Genomic DNA, 17459 nt, shown 5'->3' with positions numbered 1-17459 from the left:
GTGATGACCTGAGAAACAGGAAAATAGCAGACAGAAAGGAGAGGTCTGTAACACTTTATGGACCATCTTGTATCTAAACTGGTTATAGCACAAGGCTCTGGATACCAGAATTTATTATAAGGACAAGGACATCCTAATGTACATCACTGCTCCATCACTGTCTCTTGGTTATCATTCTTTCTTCTTTTTAAGATTTTTATTTTTTGGGCGCCTGGGTGGCTCAGTGGGTTAGGCCGCTGCCTTCGGCTCAGGTCATGATCTCAGGGTCCTGGGATCAAGTCCTGCAACGGGATCTCTCCTCACCGGGGAGCCTGCTTCCTCCTCTCTCTCTCTCTGCCTGCCTCTCTGCCTACTTGTGATCTCTCTCTGTCAAATAAATAAATAAAACTTTAAAAAAAAAAAAGATTTTTATTTTTTATTTTATTTTATTTTTTAAAGATTTTATTTATTTATTTGACAGATAGAGATCACAAGTAGGCTGAGAGGCAGGCAGAGAGAGAGAGGAGGAAGCAGGCTCTCTGCTCAGATGTGGGGCTTGATCCCAGGACCCTGGGATCATGACCGGAGCCGAAGGCAGAGGCTTTAACCCACTTAGCCACCCTGGTGCCCGAAGATTTTTATTTTTGAGAGAGAGAGAGAGAGAATGAGAGGGGAGGGGCAGAGGAAGAAGCAGATTCCCCACTGAGCAGGGAGCCTGACACGTGGCTCGATCCTAGGACCCCGGAGTCGTGACCTGAGCCAGGCAGACGCTTAACCGACTGAGCCATCCAGGGACCCTTCATTCTTTCCTCTTTCTTAATCACCTCCAATTCCTGACTGAAAGTCCCTACCAAGGTGTCAAATGCTAAAGCAGAATGTCGCAGAAGGTTAGGATGTCAGGGAAGCTGTGAGGGGCGCGTGGACACACAAACACACACACGCAGACATAACCTCCCCCCGACCACACACATTCTGCTAACCTCCAAAAAGAAACCCTTTCACCCCATCTTTGGGCCAGCACATAAGTGCAGGGAACGCAGGCACGCTGTAACGTACTCGCATGGAAAGGCCGCCAAAAGAGACCAAAACTTACCTATAAACAGATCATTTTCATGACCTATGACCACTTTGAATAGACTCTTTGTTTATCTGTTAATGAATCAGAAGGTTAGACTGCTGATAATTTAACCTTCCAAGAATCTTTTTTTTTTTTTTTTTTAAATTTGGCTGCTGCTAGAGAGAAAAGCAGGACCAATTAGAGGGAGAAAATGAATTCTCTGGCAGATAAAACAAAGGGGATTTTCAAGGGCTTGGGAGGTTGTGGGCACTGGTTCTTCATCATATATAGTTTCAGGTCAAAATTTATGACCTTACCTTCCCAGGTTTATCATAACCCCTAATCTTCACACTGACATGTAATTAGCTCAATTTAGAAATATGAGGTTGGCAATGAAAGGAGGATAAAGAAGTGAAGGGGGAAAAGCCTGATTTTTCCAGAAAAGGGGTTAAAAACAAGGAATGGGGCAAAAGGATATGGGTAAGAGAGTATTTAAGAATAGGTGGGAATTGTAAAAACGCGGAGGGCAATGGAGCTGGGGGCCTGTTGGGCCTCTGGGATGGGGGTGGTGCCCTGTGGCCCACGGATACTGGGGTTATCATTGTAGTGGTGTGGAATGTGGAAAATCTCTTTCTGTGAAACAAGCTTTTCTGAAGTTCATAACATGAAGTGATTTTTTTTTTAATCTCAGTTTTTAAATATTTGGCCAACCACATCAGTTTTATTTTTATTTTTATTTTTTTAAGATTTTATTTATTTATTTGACAGACAGAGATCACAAGTAGGCAGAGAGGCAGGCAGAGAGAGAGAGAGGAGGAAGCAGGCTCCCCGCAGAGCAGAGAGCCCGATGTGGGGCTCGATCCCAGGACCCTGGGATCATGACCTGAGCTGAAGGCAGAGGCTTTTACCCACTGAGCCACCCAGGCGCCCACCACATCAGTTTTAAAATATAAAGACTACCTTCTGAGAATTAAAAAATTTCCAGGAAATACAAGGGATGGCTGCCACCGAGTCACTGAACCTGTGCTTTTTTGCTGGGGCCTCTAGGGAGCGTTGGGGGTGGTGGAGAGGAGTTAGGACAAGCGAGTGTTCTCAGGTAGTTCTCAGTCAGCTGGAGAAGATTAGGCTGTCTCGCCATGTCCACGTGAAGGGGGACACTGGAGGGCCTTGAAGGCTGGGTGGGAAGTGGGCGGGCACATGGGGAGATGGCTTTTCATGAGACACAGCTGTGACTGTGTGGCTGTGAAGGGCCGAGGACCGGTCTGGTGGGAGGATGATCCCAGGGGGCGTGCTCTGTCATGGGACATGCTCTGTCATGGGACGGCAAGATCTTCAGGAGGACATGCTCAAACCTTCAAGATGCTCAGTATTTTCAGGCCACTCCTATGACACAGGCTGGTCTCATCTGATTGGAGCCATTTGAAAATTTTAAGAAAATAAGGTTGTCTGGGTGGCTCAATGGGCTAAGTGTAGGAGTCCTGATTTCCGCTTGGGTCACGACCTCATGGGTTGTCAGACGAGCCCCACATCAGGATGCCCGATCGGTGGGGAGTCTGCTCAAGGATTCTCTCCTTCTACCTCTCCCCTCCACTCGCACATGCACTCTATCTCTTTCAAAAATTTTAAGAAAGGAAAACAGAATTCAACAGGCTAGAAATACCCTACCTAAGGCACATTTGGGCGACATGCTCAACAGAGAAAACCCTAGTCTCCTCTGCTCACAAAATACCTCTGACTTAGAAAGTTTAAAAATCTAAAATCATAATGAGGACTGGCTGATCCAGTGGGTGGAGTGTGGGGCGCTCCTTATCTCAGGGTCGTGGTTTGAGCCCCACGTTGGGCATAGAGCTTACTTGAAAAAAAAAAAAAGTCTAAAAATTATAATATACCGAAGTTATCAAAGTTCGGAGTTAAGTTTGCACACACACTCTTTTTCATATACAAGCCAACAAGGAACGAATAAAAACTTAGGCTAATTCATCTTTCATGTTAAAAAAAACATCCAAAAGGGGTACTAAGAAAAACGGGATTTAAAATGTCATTATAGGGGCACCTGGGTGTCTCAGTGGGTTAAGCCTCTGCCTTTGGCTCAGGTCATGATCAGGATCCTGGGATCAAGCCCCAAATTGGGCTCTCTGCTCAGCAGGGAGCCTGCTTCCCTCCCTCTCTCTCTGCCTGCTTCTCTGCCTACTTATGATCTCCCTCTCTCTCTGTGAAATAAATAAATAAAATCTAAAAAAAAAAATGTCACTGTGAGGCAAAACTTTTCAAACCCATGACCTCATTATGTCTAACAAGAAAAATAACATCAGGGGTGCCTGGGTGGCTCAGTGGGTTGAAACCTCTGCCTTTGGCTCAGGTCATGATTCCGGGGTCCTGCTTCCCTTCCTCTCTCTCTGTCTGCCTCTCTGCCTACTTGTGATCTCTGTCAAATGAATAAATAAAATCTTTAAAAAAAAAGAAAGAAGAAAAATAACATCAAGATAAAGTCTGAAAGGCATTTGAAAAAATTCAACAATGATTTCTGATTTTAAAACCCACCATATATGCATGAAGGATAATACCTCCATTTAACAGAGGCTGTCTGTGTTATCACTGGGTTTTAACTTTCTACCAGTTTATAGTTTACGCAGAGGACTTGTACATCCCCTATTTCTCCCCCAGATCTCACACTTTGTTCACACTGTGAATGTGACCTTCTTACAGACCACTGTGTCGGGTTATTACTAGCATAAAGAAAGCTTCTGTTAGATGAATGGATAAAGAAGATGTCTCTCTCTTTCTCTTTCTCTCTCACACACACACACACACACACACACACACACACTGGAATACTATGCAGCCATCAAAAGAAACACAATCTTGCCATTTTCGAGGATGTGGATGGAACTAGAGGGTATAAGTCAATCAGAGAGGGACAACTGTCACATGATCTCTCTGATATGAGGAGTTTGGTGGCAGGGTGGGTTGGGAGGGAAGGAATGAAACAAGATGGGATCAGGAGGGAGACAAACTATAAGAGACTCTTAATCTCACAAAACAAATTGAGGGTTGCTGGGGGTTGGGGGTAGGGATAGGGTGGCTGGGTGTTGGACATTGGGGAGGGTATGTACTATGGTGAGTGCTGTGAAATGTGTAAGCCTGATGATTCACAGACCTGCACCCCTGGGGTAAATAATACATTATATGTTAATTTTTAAAAAAGAAAGCTACTATTAGACACACACACCAACCCCAACGTATATACATACAGCATGTACATGCATATTCATATACACATATGACATATCATATATGGGTATGTGCATTTCCAAACTGTTCACTGAATTCTCATTAGTTTTAATAGTTTTTCAGTTAACCCTCCCTGCTATTTCTGCAAGAAAATTATTGTACCAGAAATAATGCTAATTTTGTCTCATTCAATAAATATTATTATTTTAAAAAATTATATAGCTTTGGCTAGTCTATCTAGAAACAATGTCTCATATGGGGACCGCTGTTATTTTCCTGACCTTTACAGGAATGTTTTCAGTTTCCTGTTAAGCATGGTGTGTGCAGCTTTCAGACCATTTTATTTATTATCTTAAGAAAGGATCCATTCATTCTTATTAAATGTTTTTGAGGTAGATGTTAAATTGTATTAAATGCATTACTGACATGCATTTTTTTTTCTCTTTCAATTTACTATTGGTGTGAATTTATAGGATAGTGTTATTGTACTTTTAGTTGGATTAAATTTGGCTTATATTTCATCTAGGACTTGTATATCAACATCAGGAAGAACGTACTCCAGCTTGCCTTGTTAGCTCTATCTTTGAAAGGCTTTGGTATCAGGAAGAGTATTAATAGACTAGTACTACTTTTATGAAAATAAATGGGAATGCTTTCCATCTTTTATGTACTTCAGAATTTTTTCCAAGTTTCTATTATAATTCACCTTTATAATTCTGGCTATATTTGCATTTACTTGTCCTATGACAATAGATTTAATATTTTTCTGCATAAACTTAATGTTGGCTCATTTTTTACCCTAACCTCATCCTAAGCAACATAGATTTGATGTAATAGATATAATTTTCTAACACATTTTAAATTCATTATTAAATTAAGAAACAGTCACGTGTATATACCTTAAACTATTACCTGTATCTTCCATAATACAGTAATCTTTGGAAAACAATGCACTAGATAACTTTAAGCATGGAAATTATATCTTTTGTACTTGAGAAACTTTACCTATTGAACAATCAGGTTCAGGATTATTTTTGGAGCTTTTAAGTTACTTTGTGATGTCTTCCAAGATTACTTTTCTGTCCGAGTGTTCTATTTCTTCATGAACTGATTTTAGTAGTTTCATTTTCAATTTCATCAAAATGTTGTAATTTTATTCTATTTTTTAAAAATATCCATATCTTTGATTACATACATTCTTACACTGCAAATTTTGGGCATTTCTGTTGTTTTGTCATCAGTCTAACTACGGTTCTATCTACTTAATTGTTTTAACAAAGAACACACACTGAGATGTCTCAATTCGAGTGGGGCTTTTTGGTTTATTCATTCAACAAATACTATGTGCCAAACAAGTATCAGGCAATGTACTAGATGCTGAAAGTAAGAGAAAAGTGAAACAGACACAGTTACCTGTTTCATTAATTTCTACCCTTTCAAAAAACACCTTCCTGTTTTCCCAAATTTTTTTGCTTGTTTATTTCCTAACTTCTGAGTATAATAATTGACTTATTTTCATTGTTTCTTTTTGGACATCAAAAAATTTCAGAGAAATGAATTTGCTTACTTCTAACTTTAGGGAGAACTTTATAATCATTTTTTAATAAATTATAGTTCTCAGTTCTATTTGGGTCAAACTTTTCCAAACGGGTTAAGTTTTAAAAATTTCAACTTTTATTATCTATAGTTCTATTGCATTATGATCACAGAGTGGCTGGTAAAATTTCCCTTAAGAGATTGTCATGAGGTTTTCTGGTACAGAACAGATCAACGTTTTAACCATCCCATGAACAATTTAGAAAAACTGTGTAGGGGTGCCTGGGTGGGCCCAGTGGGTTAAAGCCTCTGCCTTCGGCTCAGGTCATGATCTCAGGGTCCTGGGATCGAGCCCCACATCAGGTTCTCTGCTCAGTGGGGAGCCTGCTTCCTCTTCTCTCTCTCTCTGCCTGCCTCTCTGCTTACTTGTGATCTCTCTCTGTCAAATAAATAAATTAAGTATTTTTAAAAAAAAAAGAAAGAAAAGAAGAAAAAGAAAAACTGTGTAAGACATATTGCTGAATTCTCTCCTTTTTACTCATGAGGTTTTTAAAATGCATTTCTAACTGTAGTAACTTCCAAGGTGTGCTAGTTAGTGTGAAGAATTACGTAACTGCTACTCTTTCTTCTTGAATTGTACTTTTATCAATGTAGAAGGTCCTGTCTGATTTAAGGTACTTGGTGGGTGGGTGGGGTGTGTGTGTGTGTGTGTGTGTGTGTGTGTAGGGTGGGGAGGAAGGTCTTTAACTGATACTATTGTTTCAGTAGACTGACTCAGTAAGTCAGACAAAGCCATGAGAGAGATCCACAATTAAATCACCCTTTGTATTACTATCAAGAAATCGCCTTAAGAGATGGAAAGCATAAGAAAATCAGGTAGTGTTCTATTAAAAGTCTTTGGAGTTAGATGGGAAATGTTCATCTGTTATGTGCCACAGAAGGACAAACTCTATCTAACCAAGTGATGTGGCCGTTTGAATGAAGATCTCGGGCTCCCAATTATAAACTGTAAGAATTAAGGAAAACACAACTTAAATCTAAGGTACATGGGTATTATGACCACTTCCTTCTCCATGTTTTTTTTTTGTTTTTTTTTTTTTAGATTTTATTTGTTTATTTGACAGACAGAGATCACAAGTAGACAGAGAGGCAGGCAGAGAGAGAGAGGGAAGCAGGCTCCCTTCTGAGCAGAGAGCCCGATGCGGGACTCGATCCCAGGACCCTGAGATCATGACCTGAGCCGAAGGCAGCAGCTTAACCCACTGAGCCACCCAGGCGCCCCCTTCTCCATGTTTTGAAGTCATTGTTACAGAGAGATTACAAAGATCCTGAGCACTGAATACTACATGCATACAAACTATCAATAAGGATGAGGGCAAAATAATAGACATCCTCACATAAAGGTTGAGAAAATTTATCATGCATAGACTATTATTGTATGTGCTCAAAGCAAATATGCTCTAACCACAACAAAACGGGCTCTAGTGCATATCTGGAGTCCAGGGTAAGAATCCCGTTCTTATCCTTTCCCTGCCCAAGGTCTCTGTTGCTCAAAAACCTCAGCAACCTGAAAAGGCAACCCCCAGAATCACATGGGATGAAATTCCTGTATTATTCATAACAAAATGCTTATGTAAACTACTTTTTAAAAAATATTTTATTTATTTATTTGAAAGACAGAGATCACAAGTAGGCAGAGAGGCAGGCAGAGGACAGAGAAAGGGGGAAGCAGGCTCCCCACCATGCAGAGAGCCCAATGCGGAACTTGATCCCAGGACCCAGGGCCACAACCTGAGCCAAAGGCAGAGGCCTCAACCCACTGAGCCACCCAGGTGCCCCTGTAAACTACCTTTTAATCCTAAAATGGTTTAGAATTAAGAGGAGAAGTAGTTAAAAGAATTAAATGGGGGCACCTGGATGGCTCAGTCAGTTAAGCGTCTACCTTTGGCTCAGGTCATAGGGTCCTGAAATGGAGCCTCGGGTCTGACTTCCTGTTCAGTGGGGAGTCCGCTACTCCCTATGTCCCTCCCCCTCAAGTGCATGTGTGTGTGTGTGCGTGTGCGCACACACACACAGGCAGGAGTCTGCTTGCCCGCTTGTGCTCTCTCAATCGCGTGCTCTCTCTCTCTCAAATAAATAAATACAATCTTTTAAAAAATACAAGAATTAAATGAGTAGTAATTATATAATTACATATGTGTGTGAGCAATGTTATATATTAATACCTACATTTTGGAATTCCATGTTTAATTTTAGGAGAATTGGACCTATTAAGAATTCAGATCAGGGGCGCCTGGGTGGCTCAGTGGGTTAAAGCCTCTGCCTTTGGCTCAGGTCATGACCCCAGGGTCCTGGGATTGAGCCTCACATCGGGCTCTCTGCTCAGCGGGGATCCTGCTTCCCTTCCTCTCTCTCTGCCTACTTGTGATCTCTGTCTCTCAAATAAATAAATAAAAATAAAATATTTTTTTAAAAAAAGAACTCAGATCAGCCTCATGATTCCAATCTAAAAAGTACAACTGAGTAATTTGTGATCTTAATTTGTAAGTGTGCATCTACATATATGCACACAAGGAGAGAGGATATGTGCTTATAAATATGTGAGGATTTAAGAATCACTGTTTATAAATGTAATTATTAAACTTATAAGCCTTTAAAAAACTGGACTGGTTTGTCATCAGACCTAATAGGAACCTAAATACATTAAACTAATAAACACAATTAAAGATATTTTAAATTTATTACCAAGTTTATAAATGGAACTGAATATTAATCAAAGATCCCCTTAAATAGTGACTATTAAATTTTTCTTATACAAAAAGTATAAAAAATTTTTTTTCTTATACATAGAATAACAAGATGCTGACCTTGAAAGCTTAACTATTCACAGTTTAACTGACTTGATTTTAAAAATGAAAGTATCTGGGACGCCTGGGTGGCTCAGTTGGTTAAGCAGCTGCCTTTGGCTCAGGTCATGATCCCAGCATCCTGGGATCGAGTTCCATGTGGGGCTCCTTGCTCAGCAGGGAGCCTGCTTCTCCCTCTCCCTCTGGCTCCCTGTGCTCCCTCTCTCTGACAAATAAATAAATTTTTTAAAAAATGAAAGTATTCCCAGAATATGATTTTCTGTAGCATATATATTATATTTTGTTTTCTGTTTTAAGCTACAGGAGGGGGCTCTTTTTTTTAGATGCAGATTTTAACCCATTCACATTTATTACAGTGACAGATACATTTGATCTTATCTGTTTTTTTCTATGTATTATCTTTTTTTTTTTTTTTTTTTTAAAGATTTTATTTATTTATTTGACAGAGAGAAATTACAAGTACATTGAGAGGCAGGCAGAGAGAGAGAGGAGGAAGCAGGCTCCCTGCTGAGCAGAGAGCCCGATGCGGGACTCGATCCCAGGACCCTGAGATCATGACCTGAGCCGAAGGCAGCGGCTCAACCCACTGAGCCACCCAGGCGCCCCTCTATGTATTATCAAGGATCTTTGATTTATACACCATTTTTAATCTCAAAAGAGCACATTTTCCAAGTATGTCTCTTGGAACATTAGTTCCACTCTGAAATTCTTCTACAGTACAGAACACATCTGAGAAAACTATATACTATATTCTCTTCTTAGTGAATATTGTAAAAACTCTGATGAATCCTTGAAATCCAAAACTAATGCCAACAGAAGCCATTAACTTATATGCTCAAGAAACAGAACATTCTAGCCACGTGCAAGATTGAGAGGCAGACTGGGACAAGGTATGGAAGGTAATGTGGAAAAAAACAGAAGAAATTTAGAAATGTTATACCCTTTTTTACCTAGCTAAGGACATTGTTTAAAGTTGGTTAGTCAAGAAATGCAGGTGGAGGGGTGCCTGGGTGGCTCAGTGGGTTAAGCCTGTGCCTTTGGCTCAAAAGAAATGCAGGTGGAAAAAAAGAAGAAGAAGAAGAGAAAGAAAAAGGTCATAAACAATAGATTTCCTTAGAATTATAAACATTTTTTTAAAGATTTTTTAATTTATTTATTTGAAAGAGAGAGATCACAAGTAGGCAGAGAGGCAGGCAGAGAGAGAGGAGGGGAAGCAGGCTCCCTGCTGAGCAGAGAGCCCGATGCGGGGCTCGATCCCAGGACTCTGGAACCATGACCTGAGCCGAAGGCAGGGGCTTAACCCACTGAGCCACCTAGGAGTCCCGAATTCTAAACATTTTTATATGACAATTTCATACAGCAAAGCTGAGCAAATTTTACAGTGAAAAACTGTATAACCACCATCTATATCCCACCTTCGGCATTCTACCAGACTAACAAGAGCTTCAGAAAATTTAAGTATGACTTGCAGGAATGGGGGAGTGATGTGGGGCAGTGGGGCGGGGGGAGAAGACTATAGTAGTGAAAATGCACTAGGCTCCTCAACTTTCACAGCGAGGGCTGGTAGAGAGCCTTGAAAGCTAGGAAATCAGGAAAGAATACAGGTAGAGCGTATTACGTAGAATTACAGAGATAAGCACCATTTCTTTGAAACTGTCCCCTCCCCCCAATAAGGTGGGACAACAAATGAAAGGATGAAGAGATGGACAGAGGTATAAAGCAAATGTAGCAAAATGTTAACTGTACAATCTAGGTGACGGATATATGAGTGTTTCCATGTCTTTCAATTTTTCCGATCAAATTTTTCTTAATACTGACACACATGTGGTTGACAGCCTGGAAAGAACCTGCCAGTATTCACAGCATCTGGGCTATCCTCTGCCTGGCATTCCACACAGACATTTCCTGGTCCCTGAGCATCCAGGAGGGGCCATGTGACTGAGACAGGTCCATGAAGCCCAGGGAAAGATAATGTGCACCTTTCCTCCAGGCCTGGCCCCTGACGTCTCCTGCGGTGTCCTCCGTGAGCAACTTTCCCTCCTGACTTTGGGCAGACCCAGTGCAACTTGGCAGCCAGACGCTGAAGGTGAATGTCCATCAGCTTCTGTCTCCAACAACCATATGCTGCCCAGACTGCCCCCGACTCACACTAGACCATGATGTGAGGGAGAAATCAGCTTTTACTGTCTTAAGTGGCTCCTTAGGGATCTGTCTTTACCAGTTAGCGTTAACTATAACTAATATAAAGTGGGACCTGAGTGGGTCTGAGTAGAGGCTTTTATTTTTGTTTTATATCATTTGTATTTATTGTTTAAACACATATATGCAGGGGCATCTGGCTGGCTTAGTTGGAAGAGCATGTGACTCTTGGTCTCAGGGTTGAGGGTTCAAGCCCCACATTGGGCGGAGACATTACTAAGTAAAACTTTAAAAAAATAACAAAATAAAAAACACATACATGTAAATTTAAAGTAAATAGTAAGCAAATATCAGCTAGTAGTAAAACTGGGTAAAGCCTACTAAACTCACATTTGACTAAGGCCTCCTTCAGCATATTGGGCCCTTGGTGTGAATACAAAAAGGCAAAACTGCAAAATGGCAGCCCTTCCACTGAATTGATATAACCCTACGGTGGGCCCCCTCATCCCTTTATACCCAGACGCCTTTGAACCATGCACAACCTGCACAACTAGACCCAGCAGCCCTCTTTATAATGTAGGTACTGACAACCTGGTTGGAAGTTGAAGGAATGTTAACTGGAAACATGTAGGGAGTTCTCATTCTAGCTGCCCTCACTTACAAAAGTTTTCATGTCTCTTACTTGACCCATTTCTCTTGCCCATCCTGCAATACCACAGTAAGTCATAATGACCCGGCTCAGAGGATCACAGACACCACAAAAGAGGAAACCTGCTGCCCCCATGGCCAACTCCAGTGCTAGAAAAGCAGCAGCAGTAGAGAGCCTGTCTTCTCCTCTGGGTGTGCCCTAGAGAGGACAAGGTGCTTCCACCTGAAAAAGATGACGAGCAACCTAGCCCTTTTAAGCCTGGGGAGGGGAGGTCTAAGATGGAGATTTTACCTCATCTGCCCTTTCAATGGACCCACCCTGCCCAAGCAACTGAGGTCCTGTGGAAGGTAGCCAAGAGTTGTGCCACTTGGACCTCTATTCGAGGAAGAACTTAGTATTCCGCTATAAGGACTGCAGTTAGCAGACACCTCTGGCTCTTAGGGCCACCAGGATCCCAGGACTCACTCTGGCTTTTGAGCTGAAGGTATACTCTTCCCAGGCCACCTCCAGCAGTGACTGACCACAGCAAGAGCCCTGGGGACTGGCCATTTCTGCCTAGCCGGGGACTCTAATGGGCAGTCTGTTCTGGAGCTCCCCCAATCAGTTGGCTAAGACCTCACCAGATCTGCACAGCTCTCTGAGGCTCTCCCTGCCCAAGCCTGCTACCTCTCTGCTTCCTTTCATACATGCCAGATCTGCATCATGGTCTAAAACTCTCCTCAGTATGCCTGTGTGGCTCAGTCGGTTAAGCATCTGCCTTCAACTCAGGTCATGATCCCGGGACTCTGGGATTGAGTCCTGCATTGGGCTCCTTGCTCAGCGGGAAGTCTGACAACCTGGATGTCAGACTGCCCCCGACTCACACTAGACCGTGTGAGTCTCCCTCTGCCTGCCACTTCCCCTGCTTGGCCTCACTCTCCAGCTCAGTCTCTTTCTCTCTGACAAATAAATAAATAAAATCTTTAAAAATAAATAAAATAAAACTCTCCTCACGCCAGCCCTGGCTTCCCACTTCTTTTCGTGTTTGTCAGGTCTCTAACGAACTTCTTTCATTCCTAATTCTGTTTAATGATAATTTTTTAAAAGTAATCTTTATATACCCAGCATGGGGCTCAAACTCACAACTCCAAGATCAACAGTTACATACTCCATTGACTAAGGCAGCCCAGAAGCCCCCCCAATTCCTTTTAAAGGTCTTCATTCAAAGAACAAAAGTGACACAATATAAGACCTGGGTGAAAAATCAGACCTGCTCTCTCCATTTCCAGCCTTCCTTCTCTCCCCCTTACCTCCACCACTCAACTCTGGACCCCTTGCTCTGACAACCCATTGAGGCACTCAATGAGCCACAACTGCGAGTGGGAGGCTCCCACCTCGCGCTAGCCCTCATGCCAAAGCAGACTGAAGATACATCCATCTTTAACAAGTCTAATTTCCACATTTTTTTAATGCATTCATTACAGCATCAAAAGACCATATTTGATAAGCCGGCGAAGTTTTTGGTATCCCAGAATAATTATACTCACACTTTCAGGCAACACAAGTCTCTAAGATTTTCCAGGTGTTATCTTTACATGTCACAAATCAGATTAAGTTCCGGTTGTGAAATTATATTCATTCTTGAAAAATGCAATAAAATAAGTCCCTGGCATAAAAATGTCCTTTCCCTCTCCTGTCCATTAGAATGCTTTAAGCAATGTCACTTTGGGGCACCTGGGTGGCTCAGCTGGTTAAGTGTCTGTCTCTTGATCTGGGCTCAGATCATGATCTCATGATCATGGATCAAGTCCTACATCAGGCTGCCCACACAGCGGGGCATCTGCTCATCCCTCTCCCTCTGCTCCTCCCCTCACTAGTGCTTTTACTCTGTCTTCTCTTGCTCTCTAATAAGATTTTATTCACTCATTTGTTTGAGAGAGAGAGAAGCAGACATCCCGCTGAGCAGGGAGCCCAACTGAAGGCTCCATCCCAGGACCCTGGGATCATGACCTGAGCCGAAGGCAGATGATTAACTGACTGAGCCACCCAGGTGCCCCTGAATAAAAAAAAAATCTTAAAAAAAAAAAGAAAGCAACATCACTTAGAAATCGGAACCCAAGTAACTTTTAAAGGCTCTAGCAAGAGGGGCAGTCTCTTCGCAATTCTGACACAAAGGAAATGAGTTTTTACTCAGATCTGGGCAGCTGCGTGCTAATGAGCTGTTTTTAAAATGTTACATATGCTTCACCTAATAGTTTATCATAGTGCTGTTTATGACCAAGGCATTATTTTGCAAATATTGTTTGTTCTGCCCAAAGAGGTTTGGATACCTGCTGTGCAATTTTAGAGTTAGCCCTATGTAAACTACGCAGTAACCCCGTCTCTAAATGTTTTCTTCATAGTGTTCCCCTGTGGCCAAGTTTTCCATCCAGGTTGTGGTACCAGTCCAAGGCACCCCACCCCCGCCCAGCCCCAAGGATACCGCCTAAGGCTGCTCCGCCTCCCGGCCTCCCGGCCAAGACCTCAGCGGAGACACAGACCAGGGGTCTGCTTACAGGGCTGTCACTTGCCCAAGTCACTAACTCTCAAAGCCTCAACGTCCTCAGTCAAAACCCAATTAAAACATTACACCCTTGAGAACATTTTGAAGAGTTCTGCCTCTGCCCCAGGAACACATTCTCGCCACCTGCCACTCCAGGATTCCAGCATTAAGTCGACCATCTCTCCCCAATCAGACAAGATGCAGTTTTTAAGGCTAAATTAGATTCCGCTTCCTTCATGTGACAGAACAGGAATGTTCTGGTTTTGTTTTTAAACACAACCCCGTGGTTATCAGCATCTAAATCCGTGCCGGAGGCCAGGATATGAACCAGAAGATGAAAACGAGAGCCCAGCTGACTGACTCTCCACCAGGCTCGCTTAATTTCTGAGGAAATAAAAATTTGATAAGCCGGCGAAGTTTTTGGCATCCCAGAATAAGCTCGGACTATTTTGGGTAAGAAACAGTCACAATCAAGCCCTCGGTCTGAGGATGAGTAACAGATCTGCTGACGGGTTGCCGCCTTCCACGCGACTCCAGAAAGTGTGTGATATGCTAATGAGGCACTGCAAAACGGACAATGAACCAGAACACGATTGCCAAGTCACACTTTTCGTCGCAAATGCCCAGAAAGTCTGCGAGAACTGCCTACACGCACCGTACTGGAGACACCGTCCGGGCGGCAGACGGGAGGGGCAAGTCAGATTCCACCGGGATGTGGGCACGGAGCCCCCCACCCCCGACCCCTCTCTCCCCACGGGCCGGGCCTGCGTGCTCCCGGCCACCGAGACCCGCTGCCGCCCGCCCCATTCGCTGCGGCCGGGCGGACTCAGGGCTTCCAGGTACGTGTTTACGGTGAGTGGCATTTCCTTGTCGCGGAACAGGCACAGGTAATTTCACAACCCCATTAGCGCATTCCAAAGGCAAGAATCACACCCCGGCAACTTCATCTTTCCACTGGCCCCCTGGGCGCCCGCGGGCAGCGCGGCGACCGCTGGCCCGTAAGGCGGGTGGGGGAAGGGCGCCGGGCCGGGGAGGGGGCGCGGCGCGACCCCTGCCGACAGCACAGACCTGGTTCGGGATCCTCCGGCCGCCCCGAGTGGTTGCCCATGCTCGGCGGACTCCGGCAGCGGACGGTTGGCCGGCCTCGGACAGGGTGTCCGCGGTGCTAGGGCTCGCGCCGGCTCCGGCTGGCGAGGCGGTGGCGTCCGGCGAGTCCGCTCCAGTCAAAGAAAGGGCCGGGCGCCTTCCAGTTCCCGGCGGCCGCCGGCGGAGCCGCTCCTCGCCCGCGCGGGCGGGCCCCGCCCACTTCATCTGCATACCGTCCGCTAGCAGGCCCGCCCACCGCAACTCCAGCCGGCCTGCCCGGCGAGGCCCGCCCATCTCATCTGCATAGTGCCCTCCCATCTTATCTGCGTATCACCCTGGAGCATCCGAAGGGTTCCCTCCCACGCGTGGGAGGGCCGCAACAGCTGACCGACTTCAGGCCTCTAGGGGCGGACGCTGAGAACTGCAGCTGGACAAGGTAGGCTGGAAAAACCCCACTGCGGGGAGGCTGACGCCAAGGGCCACGAGAAAGGCAAGATGCTGCGCGTGAGACTTTAGATCTCATGTCAGGGCAAGAAAAACTAGGTAGGGCTGGCACGGTACAGGCGCTGGAGCGATTTTCTGGATAAATGAAGGAGCGGACGCACCAGCAACTCTCGAGAAGGACGTGAAGACGAGTGACACTTTAACAAACACCTGCCGGTTATTCAAGATGAATACTACCACAAATGATGAAATGCATACCAATCCTTACGGTAACTGTTCTTCTGCGTATCAGAAATGACGAACTTATGGAAATTGCCCTGAACGACTTTCATAGTTAATCTGACAGTGAAAACAGCTAAAAATAAGTAAATCTTGCAGTGAAAAATATTTAGAACTAATAAAATCATGAGTGGAATGGCTAGTTCTCTCTGCATTACTTGGACGCTATGGCCCATTCTCAGTTCTCATCTTACCTATCAACATCTTAGGTCACCGCTGATCATTCTGCTCCTCATAAAAGGAGGAGTCCAGACAGCAGGACCCCGCCTCTCTGGTCTCCTCTTCTCAATCCCCTTTGCTGGCTTCTCCTCCTCTCCTTTTTTTTTTTTTTTTTTTTTTTTTAAGGTTTTATTTACTTATTAGAGAGAGATAAAGCATTGAGAGGAGAGATGTCAGCGGGAAAAGCAGACTCCCTGCTGAGCAGGGAGCCAGATGCGGGACTCAATCCTGAGACTCCAGGATCATCACCTGAGCAGAAGGCAGTCACTTAACCAACTGAGCCACCTAGGCACCCTTCTCCTCCTCAACTTGATCTCTAGCACCAGGGGTGCCCCCAAGCCCAGTGATCTATATAATCACCTTGGTTATCTCTTCTCTAACTTGGCTGTCCCCACCACATTGTGGCTTTTAAGCACCACCTATATATTTTCCGCCTGGTACCCTCTTCTATATTCCAGACTCATTTAACTCACTACCTTCTTGACACTTCCACTTAGGTGTCTTAATAAGCATCTCTGATTTAACTAGAAAAAAAGGCCAAAATCTTGATTTTCTTCCATAGCTGTCTCATATAGTCGTCTTCATCTCTGTAGATGGAATATGTCAGAATAGTTATCATGAATGCCACCTCGTCTCAGCTCTTCTCACCATGTCCATTGCTACCACCTGGTCCAAGCCACGGACCATTCTACCAGGATGATCCCAACTGCCTCCTAACCGGTCTCCATCTTCTGCCTGCCTGTTTATACTCTAATCTTCACCTAACAGAGTGGTGCTTCTAAAACCTAGGTCAAATCATACCACACCTCCATTTACAATGCTCCAACAGCTTTCTGTCTCACTTGGAGGAAGCACCAACGCCCTTACCTTGGCCTCCACGGTTCTGAATGATCACCCCCTCCTTCCATCGGTGGACTCACCTTCTCCCGCTCACACTGCTTTTTGCTACAGTGGCCTCCTCACTGTATCTCAAATAAGCCAATCATCTCCCACGCAAGGGCCTTTGCCCCTGCGGCTCCCTCTGCCTGGAATGCTCTTCCCCCACATTCCTACATTACACAGACCCCATGTTTCATTCTCTTTCATTTCCTAGGTCTCTGGTCCAATGTCATTCCAGTAAGAGGGGCTTCTCTTGTCACACCACATTAAATAGTAAGCCAGACCCTGAAGGTACACATTTTCCTGCTTTGCTGACCTCCAGGATGCATATCACCAGTGAGCATGCTATATATTTACTTGTTTACTGGTTTATTGTCTCCCCACTAGATTGCAAAGCTCCTAAGAACAGGGAATGAATGAATGAATTTATAGGCTGTATCATAAACCAATCAGCTCCTACATGTTACTTCCTTTTAACAGTGCCGTGGGCTGGTTTCTCCAACAAAACTAATTTGTCAGGGTGCCTGGGTGGCTCAGGGTTAAAGCCTCTGCCTTCAGCTCAGGTCATGATCC

At 44.2% G+C, this 17459-nt stretch overlaps 1 protein-coding gene across 6 annotated transcripts in view; it reads right to left on the bottom strand.

Annotated features, from left to right (window-relative positions):
* The window catches only part of SPECC1 (sperm antigen with calponin homology and coiled-coil domains 1), a 280001-nt gene that overhangs the window by 137445 nt on the left and 125097 nt on the right, over positions 1–17459 (bottom strand). The window contains exon 1 of one of the 6 annotated variants that reach the window (XM_059147400.1): positions 15048–15725. The exons of the other annotated variants lie outside the window; for them this stretch is intronic. Within the exon in view, the coding sequence (XP_059003383.1) occupies positions 15048–15087 (40 nt within the window). The 5' untranslated portion in view covers positions 15088–15725. Of the gene's footprint in view, positions 1–15047; positions 15726–17459 lie in introns of those variants that run through there. 6 annotated transcript variants of the gene reach the window in all.

The sequence above is a fragment of the Mustela lutreola genome, chromosome 15, assembly GCF_030435805.1.
Source record: "Mustela lutreola isolate mMusLut2 chromosome 15, mMusLut2.pri, whole genome shotgun sequence".
In the NCBI taxonomy this organism is placed as follows: domain Eukaryota; kingdom Metazoa; phylum Chordata; class Mammalia; order Carnivora; family Mustelidae; genus Mustela; species Mustela lutreola.
This window is presented reverse-complemented; position numbering and strand designations above follow the sequence as displayed.